Source organism: Hypomesus transpacificus, chromosome 3, assembly GCF_021917145.1.
Source record: "Hypomesus transpacificus isolate Combined female chromosome 3, fHypTra1, whole genome shotgun sequence".
Taxonomy (NCBI): Eukaryota; Metazoa; Chordata; class Actinopteri; order Osmeriformes; family Osmeridae; genus Hypomesus; species Hypomesus transpacificus.
This window is the reverse complement of record NC_061062.1, coordinates 3964581-3981090: the sequence shown is the minus strand read 5'-3', so window position 1 is coordinate 3981090 and position 16510 is coordinate 3964581. Positions and strand designations below refer to the sequence as shown.

The 16510-nt window shown below is 46.3% G+C and overlaps 2 protein-coding genes across 2 annotated transcripts in view; one reads left to right on the top strand and one right to left on the bottom strand.

Moving 5' to 3' along the window:
• The window catches only part of crim1 (cysteine rich transmembrane BMP regulator 1 (chordin-like)), a 47944-nt gene extending 46265 nt beyond the window's left edge, over nt 1–1679 (bottom strand). Inside the window, 1 exon segment of the mRNA XM_047014265.1 lies at nt 739–1679. Within this exon segment, the coding sequence (XP_046870221.1) occupies nt 739–1039 (301 nt within the window). The 5' untranslated portion in view covers nt 1040–1679.
• A 5000-nt stretch (nt 1680–6679) lies between these two features.
• Nucleotides 6680–14385, top strand: zgc:174356 (uncharacterized protein LOC100137120 homolog). Its single transcript, XM_047051406.1, has 6 exons — nt 6680–6892; nt 7732–8458; nt 8569–8666; nt 11392–11530; nt 12660–12743; nt 14225–14385. Exons 1-6 carry the CDS (start codon nt 6776–6778, stop codon nt 14383–14385), a joined length of 1326 nt encoding a protein of 441 aa, XP_046907362.1. The 5' UTR covers nt 6680–6775.
• The last annotated feature ends 2125 nt before the right edge of the window (nt 14386–16510 follow it).

Here is a 16510-nt window from a genome sequence, read left to right as displayed (position 1 = left end):
CCTTTACGGGGAGCACCTGCGCTGCCAGGTAAGAGCAGCGAGTGGTTCGACGTCCCCAGTGAAAGCTCTATGTTAAAGTACACGGGGTAGATACGCAAGTTGAGTTGCATAGCAGACATTCCAGCGAAAAAACAACAAGCCTCGGCGGAAAGAGAGGGGCTGGCACGGCGTCCAAAAACAGCACGGAATCCGTTAGCTATACCCTAAAGAAATGGAAAACCGACATGCTGCAAACACATTAGCCAGCTCCGCTTGCTCAATCCCTCTAGTCTCCAGACCTCGCAACACTTGGCGTGGAGCGCGTTGTTTATGCAACTAGTTATGTAGCTTGAGGGACATAACACGAAGAAACTATTTGAATGACCTTTACGATATTGACAACATGACTACGGTGTCTATGATCTATTGCACTGGTACCTTTCATCAACATCAGGCCTGTCAATTGGCTTGATTATGCATATAGCAAATACAAGACATCGATACATTTACAGTAGCAGACATTTCAGGTGCATAAAGGCCAATACATGATAACTGGGCATATAGCCGGTGCGAATTAATTAATTAAATTCTACTGGGTAGTGTCTCATAAATTATTGATTGGGCTACTTAATATAGTTTCAACTGCAACGGCTCATAGTATAACTAAAGAACCTTGTAAAAAAAAGTGTTTCCATAACTTCAAACCGAGTTGAATGATACGAATGACTAGAAATATTATAATACAAACACGATACAAACCTTCACACACCCCGACCTCATGCTGCGTGATAGAGCCTCTGCTTAGCGGCGGTCTGATTACGCACCGGAGCCCCCGGTCGCAGGTCCCGTACAGACCGTAAACCCCACCGCAGCTCTCGTTTTTCTGCTTGGCGCAGACCGAGCAGCAGCCGCAGATCCCGAGCACAACCGCCCCGGTGCAGTGCTTGGGCTCTTCGCATTTAGACTTATCACACGGCAGGCACAGTAGAGCCCTGCTGCTCCTCGCAAACACAGATACCAAAATGCATACTGCAAGGAGATACATTCTGGAAGAGGCCATGGGGAAAAAATTAAATAAAATCCTACTACCCGCCCCCCGGACCCCCGCTCAGACCAGCGAGCTAGTATACCCTTGTGGAGCTCCGAAACACGACGAGCACGCAGTTCCAATAACAGTCAAAGAAGTTCCGAAAAAAATGTCCAGGGTCGTGGCGTACAGTGTTCAAGTCTACTTTCCGCCAGAAGAAACTTTAGTCCGGGTAACCGTAAACCAGGAGAGAAAAATATCCGTCCAAACGCACATGAGACTCAAACTATCCCACACTGTACATGGGGAGCATGATTTCTGTTCCACAATATGGTCGGAGTTCCAGTTTGTTTCAAGAAATGGAAACTTTCTTCACTGTACTCGTACGTCTTCTCTCTCCCTTCAGAGTCCGTTTTGCTAACAGCAAGGGGATTTCTCTCCGTTCAACGCACCCGTAACGAAGAGACTGCGCACTAGTATTTATCAGTCTCTCTCTTCTTAGACTCTCCGCGGCGCTATCCGTTATTCTTTTTGCTAACCTTATTCAAATAAAACGTTTCCTGCTACCGCTTATACAGTACGTCTCTTGCTCTCATGTTTATCGTTCTCCAGCGCACGACTCTCCGCCTGCTGCGCCCCCGGTTCAGTCCCCCTCCGTGACCTCATAACGGAACCACTCCCATCTAGCATTTCTCCGCTCCATTGGACAGTTCATTCCAGATATGGAGCACAGGAAATGTTGGCACACGGGGCGCGCGGAGGGAGTCAGTGATACACAGACTGGGAATGCGGCTCCGGCGCAGGTGTGGAATGTGGAGCCCCAGTGGCCCCGGTAAAAACAGCCGTTTAATCCGAAGCCCGGTCATGCTGCGTGTATTTTACATTTCATATATAACATGACAGGTACTGTCATACTTGAAGAACAATAAGCAAGGTAAAGGTCTGTTTCGGATGGCCTCATTTATAAAGACAGTAAAACCATTTGGCAACCAACTACGTGAAATAAACATGGTTGATGAGAAAGTGAGTCTGTCTGGTAACTAAAGGCAAATGCTCATCACCGCACTACACAACACCTCACAGAGGCTATTGATTAGGTATCCATTACGTTAAGTATTCCCTTTTAGATACAAACCTTATGCCAGGTTAGGTTTCCAAAATATATTTTTGTACCAACCTGAGAATACACTACTAACTGAGGGTTAGTGACCAACAGTGAGACAATCGAGGGTCTCTCTTTATGGATCAATAAACCACAATCTTTCTGCTATATTTCATTCCAGACTGCTCCCTCTCGCTTTTCTGTAGCGCGCCCAGATATATGGTGTATGTATGTGTGTGTGTGAAAGCAGAGAGAGAGTGTGTGAGTGTGTGAGTGTGTGAGTGTGTGTGTGTGCTAGTGCTTGGATGTATGTTCCTGTATGCCGTGTGTCTGTTGAGTTGTCTGTGCCACCCCCCATACACACACTCACACAAACACATACACACACGCGCACACACCCTGTTCAGCAGACAGAAGGGCAGTTGAGCCTGCAAGCACAGCAAGCCAATGATAGCCCAGCAATTACTGTGAACCAATAATAGCTGGGTCATCAATCGCCCCTGAGCAGAGGCCGGGGAGTCAGGGTCATTGGTTAGATGTGTGTGTGTGTGCGTGTGTGAGCTGAGAGTTATGAAGCCTCGACCACAACTATCCATGGTTACCCTCAGTCAGACCACAATCTCCTGCTTGACGTTCGATAGGCGTGCAGGTTCAATTCCCTGTCAGTATGGCGAGTCAGAACCATCAGCTCTACCACTGACTCCACCACTGACTCCACCACTGACTCCACCACTGACTCCACCACTGACAGCGACAATAGTACATTACATTACATTACATTTAGTCATTTAGCAGACGCTCTTATCCAGAGCGACTTACAGTAGGTACAGGGACATTCCCCCGAGGCAAGTAGGGTGAAGTGCCTTGCCCAAGGACACAACGTCATTTTGGTGTAACCGGGAATCGAACTGGCGACCTTTTTAGATTACTAGCCCGACTCCCTCACCGCTCAGCCACCTGACTCCCTCCCTAGTACAGTGATATCAAGTCATATCCAGTAGCCAGCCAGGCTGTCTGATTGCTATCTGCTAGCATTGTGACAGTCTGAAGTGAATGTAAAGTTGTCTTGAGTGCATCGATATGATGAGAGACAATGAATCTCCAGGAGCTCCAGTACTGCTTCTGAAGTGGTGCTGCTCAGGTTCTATGGAGCTGGATTAATGATGAGGGTCAGTGTCAACCATGCAGGAACCACATGCTGTATGTCATCTCAGAAACATTGTTCCCAGTCATCCTCTATAGCATTCCTTTCCTATGTTTATTCTCTTAATCTCTCTCTCCTTTCCCGTTTGTTTTGGTAATACTCTTGAACCTGATAGGTTTTTTTCAGGGTCAGTGTTCTAGACTTGAACCCTCCACAAAGCTTTCTAACAACGGCTGATAAGACTGCCACGTTTGTGTGTGTGAGTGTGAGTGCTCGTGAATATGCATGTGTGTTACCGGTGTGTGTGTTACCAGTGATGCATTACTGCCACCTACCTCAGTAAGTGTTTAGTCAGCCTGTCAGCACCGTTACCTTCCAGATAACCCAGACCATTGTTTAGATTAATGACGCTTTCTTAAATTGAATAACAAAAGCTGAAAACAAAACACTCCGCTTGTAACTAAACGACCAAAACAACATCAACAAATAAATTAACGTCCACGCCGGGAGTGGCGGGTTAGATTCATGAGCCAATCAGAGACCTGCGCCTCTTAAACAGTCGGCAGGTATAGGGGCTAGCGACGGTGGGATTGGGGGGGATGGAGGGAGGGAGGGTGCGAGGAGGTAAGGTGGGCGGAGCTGATGTGATGGTCGAGGAGTGTTCAAGCGCTGAGCGTTGCCGTGGGCGCTGGGCTAACTGGCCCATTAATCATCCAGCCTGTGTGAGTGTGTGTGTGTGTGTGGGTTTGGCACCACTGAGTTTTCTTCGTTGTGCTCTTCGCTGTACCCAACCTCTGGTTCAATCACACAGGCCTGCGGCCATATCCTGACACACAAATGAACACACACACAAACACACACACATCAAAGCTCCACCAGACCCCCCACCCCACACACACGCACACATCACCACCCTGGGGCGCCCCCCAGTGGTCTGGGTGAATAGGACACACGATTCCACCACTGCAAAGACAAGACTCAGAACTCGCCAGCAGCCCAAACGCAGACTCACATCCCCACTGTTCAGAGCTCAGCTGTATACTTCTAGATATATACTTACATCTAAACACATGACTCAGAACCCAGCACGGCCCGGAGAACAAACAGACATGGGTCAGAACCCTACAGCCATGCTGAGCCGTGATTGGTTAGAAGGAATTCCGTCAGGACCCGGTGGTCTGTGAGGTAATAGTCAGGTGCTGACAGATCTGCAGAGTGATAAGCGAGGTTGTAGATTGAGGCATGGCCACATGCGAGCTTGCTGTGGCATCTCTCCCAGCATTCCTCCTGCTCTCAGCCAGCATGCCAGCTATGGCAAACATTCCCATCAGCCTCAGACTTTAATTGGAATGTTTCACAGCAACACAAAGATCTCGATAATGAGTGCTGATGGATAGGCGCCTGGTCTGATGAGCAGCATGGTCACACACAAACACACACACATACTGTAAGAACACACAAACACACACACATACTGTAAGAACACACAGACACACACAAACTCACGGGGGACAATACTTTTTCCACTCTTTTTTGTATATCTCTTTCCCCTAATTTCTCCCTCCAACCTTCCACTGTCAATCTCTTTTTAGTGTTTTTCCCTGTCTCAACCTCTATTCTCTCGTCCCCTTCCCTCTCTACTCCAACTTTCTCATCTCAGTTCTCTCCAACTCTCCCCCACACTCTAAATCACAGCAGTGACCCCTGAAATCGATATAAATGCCGTCTTCTACTGGTGTCGGATACATGTTTTCGCTGTGTTCTACTGGTCTCCGGTTCCCACTTGACCCCCTGCTGTCCAGGAACCAGATCCAGGCCCAGGAGACAGTCAGGCGCAGAGGAGAGGACAGGGTTAAACTTGTTGCCGCTTGTCTCTCTCCCTGTGTTCCCTGGCCGTCTCCCTCTCTTTCTCTGGTTTTCATGAGCACATGATGAAAGAATGTTTGGAATGCCAGTGACTGCACTGCCAGCAGCGCTTCCAGTAGCACTGGGCTGTGAGAACTGGTAGGAGGGGGGGAGAGTGGGGTGGGGGTGGTGTACTGTCTGTCTGTATGAGGACAAATGATTGCTTCTTTCCATATAAAGAAGTTCATACTTGAGCTCAGCCAGCAGGCTAATCCTCTGAACTACAGTACTGAGAGAGGGAGGGAGAGCAGGGGGAGAGAGAGACAAGGAGAGAGAGAGGGGAAGAGAGAAAGTGGAAGAGAGGAAGAGAGGGATAGGGAAAGAGTGAGAGAGGGAGAGGGAGAAAGAGAAAGAGAAAGAGAGAGGGAGGGAGAGAGAGAGAGACATGTCAGTGGTGTAGGACGGTGTAGGACATTAGTGAGGCTCCAGAGAGAGACTGAGGAGTGGAGGCTGTTTTCTGATCACAGGAACATCACCAACAGCAAGACCGCAACAGCCCAATGATGAAATTCTGTCTGTGTGTGTGTGTCATAGTCTCAGAAAGACAAACAAAGATGCTGATGTATGACTGAAGTAGTCAATCAAAGTTGAACGGAGCCAGGCAGCATATCGTCGTGGCAGGACACACAATATCTGAATTTTTAAGATGTTGGACATTTCGTTTTTTAATTTGACCAATGATCAAGCAAGTTATCAAGGATAGCTAGGAGGAGAGAGGCAGAGAGAAGCACACACACACACACACACACACACACAAAGACCCTGTCACAGCGGCGGTCCCTCTGGCTTTTAGCTACAATAATAACCCTAACACAGGTGTGACTGCAGTAAGTGTCAGGATGCCTTGGGAGCAACTATCTTTGACGTGTGTAATAAAGGTTGGTGTTTGTTTTCCCGCCCAGGTGACACTGCCTTAACGTTCTCTCATTTCCTGGTTCTGTCAACGCTCCAGAAGGTAGAGAGGGTAGATGTCACGGGGGGTGGGGGGGGTGGGGGGGGGGGGGGTGAAGGGAGAGAGTGTGACGAAGGAGAGAGTAAACATGTAATGAACTCTAAGATGATGCTGTGCCAGGGGCTCACTCACTTGACCTTGGAGCAGGGTTGGACAGGGTTTAACACACATACAGTACACACAGAAGACACACAAACACACACACTTGCACAACACAAAAGCACACCCACGCACACACACACACCAACACACATAGATTCAGATAAATACACTTGGAGAAACACATTCAAAATCTCATTCCCACACACATGTACATTGTTGGGTTCGTGGGTACAGTTTTTAATAAGTTCAAGATCCCCAGTGTCTCAAGTGATTCACACAACAACAGCAGCGTCTTACTTTCTGCTGCTTTACAGCTTGCAGGAAGGATCAGCCATCAGTCACTTTCTAACAGGGAAGTAAACTGAACACACACACACAGACTGTCAGAAAGAACCTGGTCAGCGTTTCTAACCAAGCATGTGATGTTTTGTTGTCCTCCTCGAAGGTTTTTTGTTTAAATAGAACATGTGTCATTCTATTATGAGTTTCCAAGGCTACCTGTTGTCTTCCACTTCTTCACGGATACATCTTTTACTGTAATACTTTTATCCAATCGCAAAAGACATGTCATCATGCCAGCAGAAGCTCAGGGAGCTTGTTACCGTGGAGCCGGTCATTTTTTTGTTCATGATGAGTGTCTTCATTCAGAACACCGCATTTCAACAGCTGGTCATTTCTAAGGTACGGTACAGCGAGAAAGCGTGCACTTCGTGGTGAAATTCTATTTACAAATAGACTGTAGTCAAATACATTGTGTTTATTTTGATTTAGCTGACCGGAGGCAATGGGAACCAAGTTCTAGTTCTGTCAGTGCCAGCTGTGACCCTAATCAAACGCATGTCTGCTAACTGACCGCGGTCTGGAGAGAGAGGTGGTGTATCTGGTCAGGGAGCTCTCAGGGGAGACTGGTCAGGAGGACATCGCTCAAACTAACCCTGACGTGATCCTCACTGTTCACGCCGTCGGGAGTTGAGTCGGTGGTTTTCTTTTGAGCCTATTTGTTCACAGTCGAGCCTGTTATTTGAAGTCTGTTTTATGATTTCAAGATTTGGTTTCATGAGAATTTTCCTTTCTCTTTCCCTCTCTTTCAGTCTGTCTCTTTGTCACTGTCTATCTCTCTTTTTTGCTCTCTCTCTCTCTCTCTCTCTCTCTCTCTCTCTCTCTCTCTCTCTCTCTCTCTCTCTCTCTCTCTCTCTCTCTCTCTCTCTCTCTCTCTCTCTCTCTCTCTCTCTCTCTCTATCCCTTATTGCACGGCACTGCATACAAAGGAGAACACCAAGCAATAAAGTAGGGTAAAGTCCAATCAGAGCATATCTTTATTGTGTGGACACAGAGCTATATGGGCAGTGCGTAGCTCCCCGCCCAAGAGCCAGTCACATGTTATTGAACAAGGTCCCTATTTCCCCTGTAGGCTTAGAGCTGTGTATGGGTGTGCATGTGTAAGTGTGTACCTGCATGTGTGTGTGTGTGTGTGTGTGTGTGTGTGTGTGTGTGTGCGTACGTGTGTGTATCTCCACCAGGTGTGCTCAGATCTGTTTGGGGACTCTACCGTGTGCAGCGACCCGGAGAAGCACCCCAGAGAGGATGAGGAGGTGCAGAGCTCCTCCTCCATCATCCTCCTCCTCTACACCCTGATCACCAGCCTCCTGTCCATCCCCCCTGCTCTGCTCCTGGGCTCCTGGTCGGACCGGGCCAGCCGGCGAGCCGTGCTCCTGCTCCCCTGCCTGCTCTCTCTGGCCAGCGCTGCTCTGATGCTCACCATGGCTCTAGAACCTCGCCTCAGTGTCTACATCTCATTGGGTGCCGCGGGGCTGATCGGCCTATCAGGAGGCACCGTGTGCATCTTCCTCAGCTCCTTTAGCTTCCTGGCCGACTTGACGGAAGGTACGGGAGCCAATCGCACGCTGCGGATGGCAGCAGCGGAGTCCATGATTTTTGTCGGCGGCGCGGTGGGATTCCTCCTGGGCGGGGTCTTGGTGGATCAGTTTGGTTTGTTCTCCGCCTTCGCTGCTGTCTGTTGCTGCCACACCCTCTCTGTGTTCTACATCCTGGTCTGGCTGAGAGACCCCGCCCCTGGGCGTGCCATAGCAGGGGTGGCCACAACCTCTGCCCCGGCAGCCAGGATGGGTATCCTATCACTGGTCAGGAGGACGGTCACCACGGTGATGAGGAAGAGGCCGGGGCAGGAGAGGCTAAAGCTTCACCTGCTCATCATCTGCTCCTTCTTGAGTAACCTGGCGGCAGTAGGTGAGGAGAGGATATAAGAGGAGATCAGAGGAGATTATCATGTGATCAAAGTGTACATGTTCAATCAACATTTGTTTATGTTTGTGTGTGCGTGTGTGTGCGGGCTACAGGGGAGTTTAGCATCTTATATCTGTTCCTGACCTATGAACCCAGGGAATTCACCACTGAGCTCTACGGCATCTTTAACTCCTGCAAAATGCTACTACTGGTGAGGCAGCACACTAAACCCTACATACTGCAACCTGTCTGTACCCTGCAATTTTGCGGCACACTTTACTGTATGTTTCATGTCAAGTTGTTCTGACATACGAAACAGCTTTGTGATGAAGAGAAGGTTAAGTACTGTTGAGTACTTCACTTTTATCATCTTATCTCACCTCAGATCAACCATAAACAACTTAAAATCCCCCTCGGTATCAAGCAACACCTAAACCTAAATAACTGCTGTTACCGTGAACTCCCAGCTCCCAGCCAGTAACACCGGTTTACACCCTCCTGGAGAGCCTTTAACCATCTGAACTTTTACGACAGTAGCTCTCTCTGAACCATGGGCAAATATTCTACGTATTGTGTTGGGGTTTTCTGAGGTTTAAAAGGCACTTCATGACACTTTGTCTTTTATCCAGTTTCAAAGTGTTGCCATTTACTATGTATGGGTTAGAGACTGTGTGGTCAGATGCATCCCAGAATGCATTTCACCCACTAGTCTTTAAAGATTTACAGATCTGAAGGCACACATGCAGGTATGCACATACATAAACACCACCAAAGCACCAACTCTGCCTGTCTGCCTGTCTACCTGTCTGTCTGTCTGTTTGTTTGTCTGTCTGTCTGTCTGTCTGCCTGACTGCCTGACTGTCTGACTGTCTGTCTGTCTGTCTGTCTGTCTGTCTGTCTGTCTGTCTGTCTGTCTGTCTGTCTGTCTGTCTGTCTGTCTGTCTGCCTATCTGCCTATCTGCCTATCTGCCTGTCTGCCTGTCTGCCTGTCTGCCTGTCTGTCTGTCTGTCTGTCTGTCTGCTTGCCACAGGTAGCCCTCAGATTAATAGAACACAGAGCACCCGCAGAATGTCGCCTGGCTCACATCAAAGCCTGGAGAACTACAGGGAGTGTTCTGAACACTCCAGAGTCGAGCTGTCTAAAAAGAAGCTGGAAGGGAGGACAAAGAAGGTGGAGGAAGAAAGGGCGGAGAGAGAGACAGACAGAAAGAAAGTATAAATAGGAATTGAGAAGCGAGAGAAATTTACCACATTCATGGTTTGTTGAGGAGGTTTCTAAAAACATCCTGCGGTCTTAGATTGACAGGTGATTAGAACAGAGCAGAGTTCATCATATATTATTATGAAACACTGCAAAGCCTAATGAGTTTATTAGAGGAGAAACAGTGAGCTGTGACCTTCCACAAGAGGAGTTTATGCATTCACCATGGCTGGGCAGGACTAGGAGGAAGAGGGAGGGGGGAAGGGGTGATGACTCTGGCAACTTGTCACCCTGAGTTGACAGCATAATGAAATCAAACCTGTCAGCTTAGGCAAATGAGTCATAGTACACACACATGCAACACACACAGATAAACATACACCCACACACACACTCTCTCACACACACATGCACCCACACACACACTAACACACACGCTCGCACACACACATAAATAAACCATGTTTGTTGTTTTGACACCATCTCATCAGACTCAATCTCTGAAGGTTAATAGAATCTATTCTGTGGCCAGCTAATGAATCTAAGCCCTTTTTCTTCGTGAAAAACGCACCCACACTTTCTCACTCGCTCTCTCTCACATACACACACACACGCACACACACACGCACACGCACACACACACACACAGCTGATGAGAAACAACAGATGCACAGCTGCAAACAGTTGTGCCACAAGAGATAAGTCAGATTAACAGTTAGCCTTGCATTGCATTGGTAGGTAATGATTTGGAACAATCATTCTCTACTTTCTTTCAGACCCAGCAGAGTCTAACAAGCATAACAGTTGTCTTGAGGTTATTACATTCCTGCTCTCCTGTTAATCCGTCTAGTTACAGCCATGGACTACTGGTCTCTCGTGTGGTCATGATGCCTTTATGGTCATGTTGTGTTCATGATGATATTTTATTGGTCATGTTGTGTTCATGGTCACGATGTGGGCTGTATTATCATGTTGTGTTTCTGGTCATATTGTGTCGGACATGTAGTGTTCATGGTCACAATTTGTTCACAGTCATGTTGTGTTCAAGGCAGAGACGGGCAATAACAAAGTACAAGTACTTTGCTATTGTACTTACGTAAGTAGATTTTTCTGGTGTCTGGTATTTATTTCACTTTTAATTTTTCTCGACAATTCTCAGGTACCTTTCTGAAAGGAGTTTTCTTTTTCGATTTTTTGGGGGAGAAAACAAGTTTAGTTTTCAAGAAACAAGTTTAAAATAAGTTTCTGAAAAGTAGTAAAATTTTTACAAAAGTAAAAAGAAAAAGATTCAACATTTCTTTAAACAAATATTTGTACCCTGTACTCTGTGCTTTGTACATTACTACTGTAATCTGTATTTGGTGGCATGATCTCTCTCCCTCCTGTCCCCTTCACTGTGGGTGAAAAAAGGTTTCCCCCCAAAAGTTTTGAAAATATATTTTCCCCCAAAAAGTTTCGATCTTCTTTTCGGAAACAAGTTTGGAACAAACATTTTCGAAAAATACTTTCCGAAAGCTATAAGCATTTAACAAAAGTTTCTTAAGTTTAACAAACATGTTTTTTTTTTACTATGTGTCCCCAAAAAGTTCGAATAATTATTCTTTTTTGTTTTTGTTCGAAAGGTTGAAAAAAAACACTTTTCAACAAAAAGTTGTAAAAAAAAATCTGAAAGGTAGAAAACTTGAAAAGTTAGAAAAACATGTGTTTTTCATGTTGTGTTCATGTCGTGGTCCAGGGTTTTGTGCTGCTGGTCCTGTTCCCCCTGATGCTGAGGTGCGTGGGACAGATGACCCTGGCCAAGCTGAGCGCTCTCTGCAGGACAGCAGCATACATTACACTGGCCTTCTCCACCAATACATGGATGGTCTTCCTGGGTAAGGCTGACTAATTGATTTCAATCAAGTTTGATCGATCTCAATCTCTCTCTTTGTTCTTTTCGTAACAAATGTGTAATTTTTAGATGGTAAATATATATGTTTTCTGTCATGTGTATTGTAATTTTATGAGGCAGCATCCTTCAAGTGGAGGGAGAAAGCCCACAGTGTATGTGGTCAACAGTCGGATGTGAAGGCTACTGCACAAATTCTTTGACACAGATTAACAAGATTTATTTTTCCGTTGGCGCTGTTTGGATTTCGGAATCCGGTAACTCAGATTCAAAACGAGTCGGCTGAGATAAGATAATTTCAGATGTCCTCAGATTGTCAGCGTGTCCCTGTTGTAAAAAGAACCAAGAACAAAGACATTTGGAGGGAAGATGATGAGGGGGTTAGATCCTTGTGCAGTGGAGATGGTTCAGAGATAAACCCTGCAGACCATACTGGAGTAATTACACAGCCTGACACGTCTTTTTGTAGTATGGGATCTAGAGTCTGCGGGCGTGCCTTTGTGGCGTGGGATGTAGAACTGGCGCGTGGGTGATGAGGAGGAGACAGAGAGAGAGAACTGAGCATTGTTCTGGGCTGAAAGACTCGAAGGGAGATGGACAGATAGCTATTGGTATCCTTAATTGAATAACTGGTGGAGGACTTTGTGATTCTTCTTCTTTGGAGACGTGAGGCACGAGTGGGGGGGGGGGAGGGGGGTGATGGAGGGGTAGAGTAAAGTGGGGGCGGAGAGGACGATGACAGATGGGTGTGGAGATAGAGAAGGCAAGAGTCGGAGGACAGACAAGAAGGGTGAGCAGGAAAACAGAGGGGTGACGGAGGAGAAGGGGGTGCAAGAGAGGGAGGGATGCTGGAGGAGGAGAAGGGGAGGGGTGCAGGAGATGGAGGAAGTCAGGGGTAGTGATGGAGGACAGGGACAGGATGTGGACAGAACACCAGATCACCAGATCAACCCAAGATGAATTGCACTTTTCATTTTTCCCCTTGTTCCTCTCCTTGTGTTTCCCCTGTCTCTCACCCCATCCCTCCATCCCTCCATCCCTCCATCCCTCCATCCCTCCATCCCTCCATCCCCCATCCCTCCATCCCTTCATCCCTCCATCCCTACCTTCTGTAGTGGCGGTGGTGGGCGCTCCTTCTGGCATCACCCAGGCTGTAATACGCTCAGTGTCCTCCAGCATTGTGGCGCCTGATGAGCAAGGTGGGGTTAACACACACACATCCATACATTCATACACACACATGGTGGGGTAAATATACACACACACACTAGGAGGTTGAAACACATGCACACACACACACACACACACCCACATAAAGCCATACACTTTCAGCAGCATCATAGTGTTTGTTTTTCTCTGAGTATATTGTTAGTGGATGTCGCTGCACCAAGCGCTTGTTAAGCCTCTGCAAGGTCTATTTCGTCAGTAAGAGACAGCTGGGATTACATTAGATTTGATGAGATTTTAAAACATCCTGCTATGATTGGAGAATCACAGAGACGGTGGCTGTTGCTTAGGAACCAGTTCACCTGTTTATAACATATCCAACAGGTTCTGTCTGGTTTGGTGAACTCTTGGCGCTCCTCTCCTCCTTTGGTTTCTCACCTCAGCTCTCCTCTCCTCCTTTAGTTTCCCGCCTTAGCCCTGCTCTCCTCTCCTCCTTTGGTTTCTCGCCTCAGCCCTGCTCTCCTCTCCTCCTTTGGTTTCCCGCCTCGCCTCAGCCCTGCTCTCCTCTCCTCCTTTGCCTCCCCCTCTCTCTACGACTTCACAGCAGACACAAGAAAGGACTTTAGCAGATGCTCATCTCTGCCTTTGATCAATACGACACACATGTAGGAACCACTTAAGACTGTCCTTGTCTTCTCGTCCTCCTCCTGACCTTTCCTCTTTCTTTTTCTGTAACTATCCGTCTTCCCGCTCTCTCTGGCTTTCTATCTTTCCTTCTATCTCAATAACACTGAAAGCACACCAGCAACATGGGCTACTGACCATCATTTTTTACCTATAAATGTCAGTGTATTTGGTAAGAAGAAATTAGGTTAATTACACAAATCAAGAGAACTGAGAATCTATAATGGAGTTATTGTCAAAAAGCAGATGTGAAATCAAATAAGAGGATGCAAACAAACTGAGAAATGGCACAAAGTCTAATTAGAAAGAGCTTGAACATGCAGATGAAAGTGACAATTATGAGTTGTGTCTCCAACATTGCCCCAGAAACTATTCTACAAGCAACAGTAGCTGTTAACTTAATTTGCCCACTTGCTGATGGATTAAGAAAGCCTCATTTGATTATAGAAGTAATTTGAAACATCTTTAAAATTGATTTCTTTATATCATATCTTTGTTCTCTCTTTTTCTTTCTTTCTTTCTCGCTCTCTTTCTCACTCTCTTGTCGTCCTCTCTCTGACTCAATATTTATGTCATTTTCTTTTTTTCTATCACTATCACTCCCTCACTGTCTTCTCCTCCTGTGTTTCTGCTCCACTTGGTAAGCAGGTCCTCTGCAGGGACCTTCCATCGCTGAGGCGGGAGGTCAGAGGTCAGAGAAAGTAAGGGGAATCATCACAAAGTGACCAGAGAGGAGTACAGAGCAGCACAGATAGTCCAGCCCTTAAAAGCATTGTCATGTTCTTCTTAAAAAATATAAATAAAAAATACATTTCCCATGATTCCCCAGGGGCGATGTTTTCGTTCACAGCATCGGTAGAGGCCACCTGCATGATGATCTCTGGGATCATATTCAACGGACTCTACCCTCTGACCCTGGCCACCTTCCCGGGCACCTGCTTTATCGTCATGGCAACGTTTACACTCATCGTGTTCATCCTCATGCAGTGAGTCACACCTCCTCTGCCCAGGAAACACATTTGTGAACATAAACACATAACAGATATCTATCACCATGTGAGACATAGAAAGCAAATGAGGATTATTGTAATCCTTGTGTTTGTGAGTTGAGCTGTGCTGTGCTGTCTCTAGCTTGTTAAAGGGAATGCTGATTCGTTTAACATTTATAAATGTTAATTAGTCGGGGTTAGGCTTAATTATTATTATTGAAATGCTTTTCAAAGGCCAATAAAATAATTTTAACCAAATTTACTAAAACAACAGCCGTTAAACCAAACAGTGCTACTTTGGTGGTCGTAGGACCATCTTAATTCATTTTTCTCTTTCTTTTTGTGCATGCACAAGTAATCTTCAATTTAATAGGACTTTGATTACTCAGTAATTCGTTTCTTAGAATCTTAGCATGTGATTTGCATATAGAATAGGCGGGTGGTAATGGCACAATGTGGTGTAATTGTTGAGCGGAGAGAGAGGGGTGTGATTTAATTTCCTCCGTGGGTGGGTGTGTGGGCTGTTCAGGGGGATCCCTCTCTTCTTCTGGGTGACTGGAGCAGTCAGTACTGCCAGAGAACACCAACTACTGGATTCTGAAAATTGATTTTTTTTTCATCGATTTTAATTCATCACAATGCTAGGTCATTTACATACGCATTAGCAAGGTTCTGTCATTTGCAGTACATTTGCATGTTCAGTAGGAGCTGTTTTATCCATAACTCAGTTCTGTTCAATGGCACTTTTCCACTGCACGGTACTGACTCGCCGGTTTGCCATCAGACAAACCTGGTACCTGGCATCTGGCAGCAGCATACCTCGTACTTTTTGGGGTAATTCTCTGTATTATCTCCGTCGAGGTTTCAAGTGAGCTGAGGCAATACCAAAATATGACTTGAAAACACTACAGACTACTGATTTGAGAATTACAACATGGGACATTTCTGAAAAGTCACTGGACTACCTGATGACAGACGTTGCTCTATTTGGTTGCTGACGAAAGGATCCAGCGACTAGTGTGTGCGGCGTTGAAGCTGACGAAAGGATCCAGTGACGTATGAAGCTGACGTCACAGCATAACCAGCTCCTGTACCTTGAAGGGGGACTAGTCTGCGGTGGACAACCAAGAACCTGCTACTAGAAGTGGAGTGGAGATTAGCCAGTACCATGCAATAGAAAAGCGCCATTAGTCCGTTGTCTGACAGTTCTTCAGAGTTAGGATGGGAGTATTGTTGGATTGCAAGATATAGGGATAAATAGGATAGATACACACCATGTCGAAACATTGTCAGGGGTCAAAAGACCAGGGCACAGTTTGGCTTTCAGAATCTTCCACTACTTTTCGATGGCAATAGACCTAAAAGACTGTTGTTGGTGGATGACAGAATTCTTACTCTATACCATGGTTTTGATTGGTTGTGAGTCTAAATGACTCAGATATAAGTGGGCCAATAGACATTTTCCAGCTCCTATACGTATTGGTTAATGGATTCTAAGTGTTAATGTTCTGTTCCTGGTACTCTTCAAATTGATACATTTGTGTACTTTAGTGAGTGTCTTGAGGTGAGTGTGTGTGTGTGTGCTGGCACATATAATGAGTGGTGTGCACGTGCACGTGCATGCTACTGTGTTTTTAGTACTCTAATGAGGTCTTTGTCATCTATAATGTATATTTCATGGAGTGTGTTTGTGTGTGTGTGTGTGTGTGTGTGTGTGTGTGTGTGTGTGTGTGTGCGGGGGTATGTTTGCTCCCATATGTGTGTGCATGTTATGTATGTGGGTGTTTGTATCTTTTGGTGTGTGTGTGTATAATGGATTCAGTTTAGGCCTGTAATTAGACCATTACAGAGTCCTATAACAAAGCGTCATAGTTCTTGTCGTGAGGTCCGTGTTACATGTAGTATTATAATTAAAGTGTTAGGTGCAGCAGGTCAGTAATGGGTGTTTTAGATAATGCAGTATTGTAATGAAGGCCGTGTTTTGGTTAGTGAGAGGAGGAAAGGTTATCACGGACACAATGCAATTACCAGGGGGATGGAGGGGAGGAGAGAGAGAGAGGAAGTGAGGGAAAGGGGGAGGAGGGGGGAGGAGAGGGAGCTGGTCTCTACTACAATGAAAGTGAAGC